This window comes from Entelurus aequoreus, linkage group LG01 (assembly GCF_033978785.1).
Source record: "Entelurus aequoreus isolate RoL-2023_Sb linkage group LG01, RoL_Eaeq_v1.1, whole genome shotgun sequence".
Taxonomy (NCBI): domain Eukaryota; kingdom Metazoa; phylum Chordata; class Actinopteri; order Syngnathiformes; family Syngnathidae; genus Entelurus; species Entelurus aequoreus.
Genome location: NC_084731.1, coordinates 59982042 through 59992561, shown reverse-complemented (window position 1 = coordinate 59992561; position 10520 = coordinate 59982042). Strand labels below are relative to the sequence as shown.

Below are 10520 nucleotides of genomic sequence, written 5' to 3'. Positions count from 1 at the left end.
ATTAAACCAGGAAGTAAACGTTGACAACCGTAGACATCTTATAAGTAGACGCAGCATTGGCTGCCGTGACGCGAGAAATTGGGCCGCCATCTTGAAGTGGTGATGAGGAGCCGGCGAGCAGCCTAAACTGACAGTTGACAGGTAGAAAACAAAGATGCCGTTGTTCAATGTTTTCAAGTTCCTTTAACCACAGACTAATATATTTACACAGATTGTGTATGCTTTTAAAACGCTGTATTTATTAATTAAAACAAGTGCATTTGAAATTGCAGGAAAAAAAATAGTGCTGACATTGCACTTCATAATAGCACTATTAACCAGTCATTTTAAACATTTAACAAATTTTACAGAACTAACTTTTACTAACTTTACAGAATAAACACATTTGAAAAAACAAGTGCAACGTACTGTACTTATTTGCACAAAGGTGTTAACATAGGCTGACCATATTATGAAATCCCAAAAAGAGGACACATATATGCGTGCCAAGGCGGGCAGCACGCCAAGGCCGGGACTAGGTGAACATTTGCCAATGATACTCGAACTTGCTTTATAAATAATATATTTTTTTTAAATAAAGCGTTTTTTCTCCTCTGTTGACAGCAGTGTTGGCGCTAGGAATTTTCAAAATGGGGTCCCAGAGACCCCATCAAGTCATAAAAATGGGGTCCCACAGTACATTTTTGGGGTCCCACTTTTTTGTAAGCGTTTTGAAAACAAATGACAAATGTATGCATTATCCTGTTATATCTCACATTCTATATTGTGTTTTGGAAAAAGGTTGTCATAAACGTTACTTAATTCATTAAAAAAGAGAATACAAAAGAAAACAAATGTGTATACATATGTAAATGTATTCAGTTATAAACATTCATTCACTTTCTTCTTTCCTTCATGGATCTAAACTTTACCACTGCTGCTAGTTTTTTCTATGTTTTTATTTAATAAGTTGTAGGTGTATTTATTTCAGTATAAAAGTGTAAAAAGTGTTTTGCTTGGGTCATGAAATGATGATAATGGTGTGCCAGGGCATACATACATTACATTTTATATTTAACGCTTAAATCTCTGGAGTCTACATCAACTTCGGATCTATTCCTCATTTCAAAATGTTTTAGTTTTTTTTATGTTGTTTTTTTTTGTTTGTTTGTTTTCTGCCCTTTTTTGTCAAACAAAACTATGTTTTTTATGGCAAACGCACAAAATATGCAAAATCTTCCACCAAAAATATTTTTCAAAGTGGAATATTTGATGTGAAGTAATCGGAACCTTTGATAGGTCAATAATTCATAATAACATTGATTTTGATTCAATATTATGTTTTGAGCAATGACCGTTTGAAAGAAAAAAAACATCTTTGTTTTATTAGTCAACATTGCAACTTTTTCTAAATTACATTTCACCTTTAAGCTTTTTTATTTCACTTTTGTTATGTTTTTGTTAATTTTAATAGTATTTTTAGAATGTGTCGTGGGCCTTTAAAACATTAGCTGTGGGCAACAAATGGTAAAAAAAATAATAATAATAATAATAATAATCTGCGTCCTTTCTGATTTCAATGCGTTAAAAAGACACAAAAAGTGCATTAACGCCAACACTGGTTGACAGTATAACAAATAAATCACACTTATATTCTGTAACATTCACAGTTTTGGAAAAAAAAGTGCAGAGGTAGAAATATTCAAAATAACCTCTTGTATATAATGTAAACATAAATAATGCCTCAAAACAAGTTAATTAAATTTAAACAAAAAACAGCAGACGAGCTATTGCCCTGCACAGCTGTTTTGTGCTTTGTAGTGTCAATATGAGCTTGTAGATCGTTGGCCCCTTTATTTGCCACAGATACATACGTTCCTGCTTTGCACACAGTGCATTCTGCTTCCCATGTGTCACGCCCAGGACGAAAACACGAATACTTTTCCCGCAAATCATCCGTGAAGTTGCATTTACGTTTAGGCATTTCTTGTTCTCATGTCTCTCTCCACTCACTAGCTCTCTCGCTCTGTGTCTCTGCCCCTCCCTCACGAATGTTGCTACGTGCGCGCACCTTCAGTTTTTTTTTTAACCCCTTCTTAACTTAACCCTGAACGTACATTGAAAATACACGCAACCCTAATTCAAAATGCCAGACATTTGAGGCATTTAAGGAACCCCGCTTGGACACCCCGGACACCCCCGCAAAAGAGGACGTATGGTCAGCCTATAAGTTAACATTGTATTTCCATGGCATATTGCATTGTAACTAGTTCCACAGCAGTTTCTATCCTGTTCTTACCTTATCTCATTGATCTCATCTCATATTGTATGTGTGTTTATGTGCGCGTACACATGAAAAACATAACAAATACATGAACATGACAATCAACAGAGTTGTACTTTTTAGATGTCAGGGCCCTATGTAATATGTACACATGTTCTTAATATAGTATACATTTTAACTGACCTTTATTTGACTATGTTTGTCTTTTTGTAGGTGGCTAAAATATGCGGTGTTGCTGACCGCCGTCTAACGTTACGTTACTGTGTGTGATACATTGACTAACGTAACGTTATGTATAGGTACCTCATGCAACCCTGCTTAAAAAAAATCCCTTGACAAAAAGTATGAATAAGGTAGCGAACTGCAGTGGACGCAACAGATTGCCGTGTTTGCAATGACGTTATAACTATAGACATCTTATAAGTAGACGCACCATTGGCTGCTGTGACGCGAGAAATTGGGCCGCCATCTTGAAGTGGTGATGAGGAGCCGGCGAGCAGCCTAAACTGACCAGTGACGTGCAGTCAGGGGAGCCAGGTGAGGCGGGGCCTCACGTGTCATCATGGAAAGAAAAAAAAAGTAAAAAGAATAAAAATTTATTGAATTGTTATATGTATCCAGTGATTATACTATACAGTTATTTTCCATTTAACTTCACCAGTTTTAGATTATTTTTATTCAAAATCGCTGAATTTTCGCATTTGCCGTTCAAATACTGAGAAGAGACTTGCGGTGAGTCGCCAGCCAGTTGAGCCTCGCCATGGATTGCGCAATGACTCGGCTAACTGCTGGCCTGCTGTGCAGTGAGACCATATTGCTATATGAATTATATTATAAATTTCAGTGACGTGGGGTGAGGTTCATGGCTGGTGAGGCACTGACTTCATCACACATATATATAATGTATATAATGTACAGTGTATTTTATCAACAACTGTATGTGTGTAACGTATTTCTTGTGCTGAGCAATCATAAAACGGCTGTGAAGACGCACTGGGTGAGGCTCGCAGTTAACCCACCTCCTGGTGGTAGAGGGTGGTAGTGATCCCAGATATCATTCTTGCGACTACTCGGCTGCAGAAGAAGTGACAACAAGCAGCAACAGTTAGTAGCGATCGTTTATTTTTTCCTCTCGCCTGAACTTTTAACATGGAGGATTACATATCTAAAATAAAACAGTTTTCTAAACTGGACTTTCAATCGAAGCAGGAGGTAATAATTAAAGGATCATCTCCATCGAGACAGAGAGACTTTTAAAACTGAAGAAAGATAAGGAAGACTTCTATAAACAAGTTATCTATGCTTTTGTTCAAAAGGAGCGGCGCATGGACTTCATTTATAAGTAAAGGTAAGACCGTAATAAAGTTTTTTTTAATTAAATGTGCTTTTTTGTGTGCTACAGTTTGTATGTGTAAAGTTAAAGTTAAGTTAAAGTACCAATGATTGTCACACACACACTAGGTGTGGTGAAATTTGTCTTCTGCATTTGACTCATCCCCTTGCTCACCCCCTGGGAGGTGAGGGGAGCAGTGGGCAGCAGCGGCGCCGCGCCCGGGAATCATTTTTGGTGATTTAACCCCCAATTCCAACCCTTGATGCTGAGTGAAAAGCAGGGAAGAATGCTGGTATGAGCTTTTGAACATAACCCATTAACTGCTGCCAATCAAATGGTGAATAAGATACTCTTTAGGGTTCATATGTTTGTAAATCTGACTGTGATGAAGTCAGTGCCTCACCAGCCATGAACCTCACCGCACGTCACTGAAACTGACAGTTGACAGGTAGAAAACAAAGATGCCGGGCTGGTGTTCAGCGTTTTCCTGCTCAAATGAGCTGACTGTTGAAAATAGGAATCGGGGGATTACTTTTCACAAATAAGATTTAACATTATTATTATTATTATTACTATTGGTTGTATTTTGTGAAAAGTGCATATTGTATATAGTTCTCTGCAAACCTATGGTGGCATCATGCCTTCAGTGTGCATATTGTATATAGTTCTCTGCAAACCTATGAAATGTTCTATATTGTCTTCATTATTTTGTCAGAATGCACCAGAATGCTTCATTTGTATGTGAAAATCACAAATAAATCTTCTGGGGGAGGATGACCCCCATACAGGGGTTTGGTTTACAAACTTTCAGCTCCACCTAAAACAAAATTCACCCTCCGCCATGATTATGATGCATTCTCATTTTAGGCAAAGTATAAGACAATACTTTCTTTAACAGTATAATTGTAACCAGGAATAAGTCTTCAAGTAACAACATTCAAATACTAACATTGTTAAGAAGACAGAATTTGGTTTTATTCTGAATCCAGTGAAACAGATTGGTGATTTTAGCTGGTCTCTGCTTTTTGCAGATGATGTGGTCCTGATGGCTTCATCTGGCCAGGATCTTCAGCTCTCACTGGATCGGTTCGCAGCCGAGTGTGAAGCGACTGGGATGAGAATCAGCACCTACAAGTCCGAGTCCATGGTTCTCGTCCAGAAAAGGGTGGCGTGCCATCTCCGGGTTGGGGAGGAGACCCTGCCCCAAGTGGAGGAGTTCAAGTACCTCGGAGTCTTGTTCACGAGTGAGGGAAGAGTGGATCGTGAGATCGACAGGTGGATCGGTGCGGCGTACTTCAGTAATGCGGACGCTGTATCGATACGTTGTGGTGAAGAAGGAGCTGAGCCGGAAGACAAGCTCTCAATTTACCTACGTTCCCATCCTCACCTATGGTCATGAGCTTTGGGTTATGACCGAAAGGACAAGATCACGGGTACAAGCGGCCAAAATGAGTTTCCTCCGCCGGGTGGCGGGGATCTCCCTTAGAGATAGGGTGAGAAGCTCTGTCATCCGGGAGGAGCTCAAAGTATAGGCGCTACTCCTCCACATCGAGAGGAGCCAGATGAGGTGGTTTGGGCATCTGGTCAGGATGCCACCCGAACGCCTCCCTAGGGAGGTGTTTAGGGCACGTCCGACCGGTAAGAGGCCACGGGGAAGACCCAGGACACGTTGGGAAGACTATGTCTTCCGGCTGGCCTTGGAAAGCTTAGGGATCCCTCGGGAAGAGCTGGACGATGTGGCTGGGGAGAGGGAAGTCTGGGCTTCCCTGCTTAGGCTGCTGCCCCCGCAACCCGACCTTGGATAAGCGGAAGAAGATGGATGGATGGATGGATGGATGTTGGGTAAGACAGAATTTGGTTTTATTCTGAATCCAGTTAAACAGATTGGTGGTTTTAGCTGATAATAAAGACTTTCAGGTGTTTATATATGTTTATGTTTAAGTATTTGGCAGACGCTTTTATCCAAAGCGACATACATAAAAAATACATATAAAACAATCACTGTAAACATTATAATTTAAGGGAAGAATGTAATACAAAATATCAATACAAAGTGTCAAGACAGAATAAACTCTCTGCTGCTGCAGCAACAGAGATATAGTCAATAGGTCCCTAAGATATATAGATATCTAATGTATTCATACATTGTTTATGTAGGATATACGCATGTATATATAACCTAATCATATTGTTTCTTGAACTTAAAAATAGCTGACCGTTTTTGTCCCCCTTCTCTGAGATTATATTCCCAGTTTTGATCTCGGGCGTCTGGTCACTTCCCAGGTAACAAGTGAACGTTATGTGAACGTTAGGAGAACGTAGTGGCATTGTTCTGGGAACGTTAGTTTATAACGTTCAAAGAACGTGAGGTTGTGGAGTTCTAGCTTGGTTAGCAGAACGTTAGCCAAGAACGTTGGGCTAGAACGTTTAGGGAACTGTTTAGGAACATGCTATTTACATCTGTTTTTATGCTATATTGTCAGGAATAACACTCAAACAGAAATTTCAACAGAATTAATTCTTTATTAGTGATAGTGATTAGTGATTTCAACAGAATTAATTCTTTATTAGTGATAATTATAATACAATAGAAATGGAATGCAGTGGTCTTGGTCGTGCGCGTCAGTGTACTCCTGCCCCTTCTTGTTGGTTCTCTTCCTGGAAGTAAATAATTATAGATATTCACAAATACAACAAAGATAGCACTGGAATGTAGATTAATTGAATTCAATTAAAACATGGCATAATTTACTCCTTGTTTACCTGCTCAATGCTCACTGGTCTCACTATAGTCCGTTTGCTTGGTTCTTTTCTCTTTCCCTGTTTTCTTCTTCGCTCTTCCTGCAAGTAGTTATAATCGCAAATTCAACAAAGAACTGGGATCTTCATGAAATGAATTAAAAAATTGGCATAGTTACTTTATCATTTACCTAGCCACTCTCACTGTCCCTTTCCTTTGTACACTTCCCTTTGCCCTTCTTTGCCGTCGCTTCCTGCAAGTATTTATAATTGCAAATTCAACACAGAACTGGGATCTTCATGAATTGAATAAAAAAATTGGCATAGTTACTTTATCATTTACCTGGCCACTCTCACTGTCCCTTTCCTTTGTACACTTCCCTTTGCCCTTCTTCGCCGTCACTTCCTGCAAAAAGCCAAGAAAACGGACAGTGAGATGTCACTGTCCGTTTTCTTTGCTTTATCCTTGTTCTTCGCCGTCGGTTCCCGCAAGTATTTATAATTGCAAATTCAACACAGAACTGGGATCTTCATGAATTGAATTAAAACATTGGCATAATTACTTTATCATTTACCTGGTCACTCATCTCACTCTGTTCTTTTGCTTGTTTCTTTTTCCTTTTTTGTCCTCCTTCTTAATTCCTCCTCTTCTCCTGCAAGTAATTATAATTGCAAATTCAAAAGACATGCAGTGGAACTTCAATAAATTGGAATTCAAAATTGGGATATCTTATCTTCTCCGTACCTCAAATTTTGAACCTCCCTTTCGAAAAGTGGCCAGTTTCAGGACCTCTCCAAGCTCACAATCCACTTCAGTTGTGGTCGTCTGCTTGTAAACACCCCTGCATTCCTCTGGAATCACCAGCACAATTTAGAATTCCCTTTAGAATAAATACTGTAATAATAACAGCTAGATCGACCTTGTGAGCATACATGCAACATATGTTCAAAGTTGCAAACCTATTATTAACACTTACTATTTATTATTCTGTAAAGGGGCAAGTCCTCAAACGCCACTTTTCCTGTCTTTCCACGGAGGCCAAGCTGCTCCAGGACTTTGTTTGTGGCAATTTTCCTCAGCATTGTCCTCACCGTGTCTGCCAAATTCTGCCCACCAAGAGCAGTAAGAGCTTTCACCTATACAAATAAAATAACAACAATATTGTACTTGATTAGAACATGTTTTTTGATAACTGAGCAAGATCATTTTGCAGTGGGGAATTAAAAATAATTACCAGCTGCTTTCTGAGCAGAAGATCAGTGTCGAGCCGTTCACAGAAGGCCTTCAGCTGCTCAAGAGTCTCGAAATGCTTCTCAATGAGATCTTGAACATCCACAGATTCTGGCCCCACAGACTGTGCTGCCAGCCCTCTCAGCATGCGCATAATTTCTCCCTGGTTCTCAAGTATATTTTGAACTTTCATGTTCAACTGTAGAACTGCAAAGACAACAAAAGTCAAAGAGGTAATTCGTATTACTGCCCGTTGTAACAGCCTGTTTAACACCACCTATCAACAGTTAAATAGCCAACTAACGTTCACTGTCAAGGGCATTCCTGCTGCTTCTTGGAGCGGTCTGGTACTGACTCGTACTGGCTGGAGTGGTCTGGTACTGGCTTGAGCTGGATGCATTATTCCTGTCTGGACTGAGCCTGGAAGTGCTGCTTCTCGCTGGGCTGTGAGGTCGGCCTGGATGCCTTGGAGTGGTCTGGTATTGGCTGGTACTGGCTGAAGTGGTCTGGTACTCGCTGGAGATTGGAAAGTTAAATGGTGGGAGCTCTGGCAGTGGGGGTGCCTGGACGAGGATCTGTGGTTTCTCTTTTCTGCACTTCTTTTTCGGCCGAATTTCCTCTTCGTCTAAACCAACGAAGACAATAAAATTTATGCACCACTAAGTAGTGTTTGAGTATTGCAAGTAAACAGTCTTTGAAAAGTGACTATACCGTCAGCATCAAACACATCTTCCTCATCGTTTCTATAACGTTCAGGGGTGATGTGGCTCCGTTTGGTTGACACTTCTTCTTCCGGGCTCGAAAACATTTCAGCTTGTTTTTCGTATTGAAGGGCCTTGTCAAAGTCTTCTGCAAAATTTCAAAGTATGCTGATGACTCAAGATGAATCTAACTTATGTTGTTTAAAATATACATGATATGACTTTGACAATATTCCCTTACCAGTCAATGTTTTCCTGAAAACCCGAATTGGCAGCCTATCCCAGACTTCTTTGTCAGGAATCTCAGATTTCCGGATTCTGGAGTGGGTAGGATTTGGCCTTGGCCAATAGCAGAAGCTATTCTGAAGATAAAATAATCCAGTCATGATGAATGACATAATAATTAATAATAAGCTACAATATTATGCCTATGCACAGTACTTTTAAGAAAAAGTAATAACCTTTCCATCATCTTCTGTCCATATGGTTGGGACAACAGCGACTGAACGTTCACCAAGGAACTCAACGACCACAAAAGAAGGAGCCATCTGGAAAACTTTCTTGAGTAGCTTCAAAAGGCTGTCCAATGCATTATGTTTGACATGATATTCGGTTGCCAACAAACTCAAATGATCTTCAAAGCAGTCACTATCACTCTCATTTTCTGAATCAGATGACAAGGTGACATGATGGTCGATTAGTCTCCAATCAGCATCATTTTCATCAGGCTCATCACTATCAGGGCCACTGTAGGGGGCATTGTCAGCACCCGCGGCAGTGCAGGAAGCAGTCTCCGCAGCATCCATGTACTGAAGGGTTGTCACTGTTTCTGGAGTTGATAAGATTGTCGTGTCATTCTCTTGCTCGCTATCATCACTCTCTAATTCTAAAGTTGACTGTCGGCATTGCTTCTTCAAATGCCTAGTTGTGGCAGCCCATCAACGCTTATAAGCCCTCTGTTGAAACTTCTTCATTGTGTTTATTCTATAAAAAAACCCCAAGGAAAATGGATTGCCCTATTATCGCCCACACGGAACTATAACGTTCACGGAACGTTCAGGCAGCATTCGCGCCATATGGACCTCAAACCATGACACTGACGGGGCAAATTATTACCATTATAGGCTACAGATAGATCCACCCTTCTTCAGAAGTCATTCGTTGGTCTTTGGTCAGTTTGGAAACTTTATAACAGCCAACCTGCACGAGAAATGTATGCTAGTTAGCGCCGGCCGTTGAGCATAGCGCGCATTTGACACAACGCTAAAACCGTAAAATGGTCTGAAATTAATCATGTAGGTTGGAAATTGTTATACAAAAACGTGCTTCGTATTTCACTCTATCTACTTACATGTGATAAATGGATGGCGCACCCAATTGCCTGAATATCGGGATCCTGGAATTTGCAGCTTAGCCTTCGTCCTTCTTTGTCTCACCGAACAGCTTCAACGCGCATGCGTGCAGCCTTCTTCTTCTTCTTCTTTTGATTTTTTATGGCGGTTGGCAAGCAACCTTGTGGTGTGCATTACCGCCACCTACTGTGCGTGCAGCCTTGACTCAGCCGACGTCAGATTGTTCACAAAACACAACACGTTCGCAGAACGTTAGGGAAACGTTACAACATACTGTATAAAAAGTAAATTTGCGAAAAAAACACTTCTAAAAGCCTAACAGTCGCTGTTTCCATTGCAGGCAAATTATATTTGGTAGTGTGTGTCAGATAGTTTTTGATATGTTCTAAGAATGTTCTTAGAACGTTCTCATCTTGCATAACCAAAAGAGAACCATACAGTAACGTTACGTTAACGTTAGGTGTTACCTGGGTTATAGCATATAAGAATATTCTATTACTGTTAAGCAAACTATGAATAATAAAACACGCCAAAACATGTGTCCTTTATCATAGCTACCCGTATGACAAAAAAACGCGTGAAAATCAGTGGTATTCAGTGAGGTAAGATGAATTAAATGCGCTGACAGTTCATTGCTCCTGCCAAATGAATTGCACTGAGTGGAGCGGATCACCACTCCAAGATGGCGGTCCCGCGTCTCGTCAGCGCCAGTAGGCAGTAGCGCTCGATGCTGTGTCTACTTATAAGATGTCTATGGTGTACACTATTTTATTAAATTGCAAGGTACATTTTTCCTACACAAAAGTCGCTTTCTTGGCTTTGTGGTTGCAAATATAAATTAAAATCTTGGAAAATGGTTAAAAGTACAAAAGCCCTTAAAATGGATATATGCATTGAAAAC

At 40.1% G+C, this 10520-nt stretch overlaps 1 protein-coding gene across 2 annotated transcripts; it reads right to left on the bottom strand.

Moving 5' to 3' along the window:
- Window positions 1-6129: 6129 nt before the first annotated feature.
- LOC133634091 (uncharacterized) lies at window positions 6130-9763 on the bottom strand. Of its 2 annotated transcripts, XM_062027128.1 has the most exons (13): window positions 9619-9763; window positions 8729-9467; window positions 8509-8629; window positions 8278-8415; window positions 7871-8191; window positions 7571-7773; window positions 7313-7472; window positions 7081-7187; window positions 6911-6988; window positions 6679-6741; window positions 6527-6589; window positions 6360-6437; window positions 6130-6254 (listed from the first exon to the last, which is right to left on the bottom strand). In XM_062027128.1, exons 2-9 carry the CDS (start codon window positions 9071-9073, stop codon window positions 6971-6973), a joined length of 1413 nt encoding a protein of 470 aa, XP_061883112.1. In that variant the 5' UTR covers window positions 9074-9467; window positions 9619-9763; the 3' UTR covers window positions 6130-6254; window positions 6360-6437; window positions 6527-6589; window positions 6679-6741; window positions 6911-6970. The 2 variants fall into 2 exon arrangements, with proteins under 2 accessions (XP_061883112.1, XP_061883190.1); XM_062027206.1 differs by lacking the exons at window positions 8729-9467; window positions 9619-9763 and having other exon boundaries at window positions 8278-8435; window positions 8509-8539.
- Window positions 9764-10520: the final 757 nt, after the last annotated feature.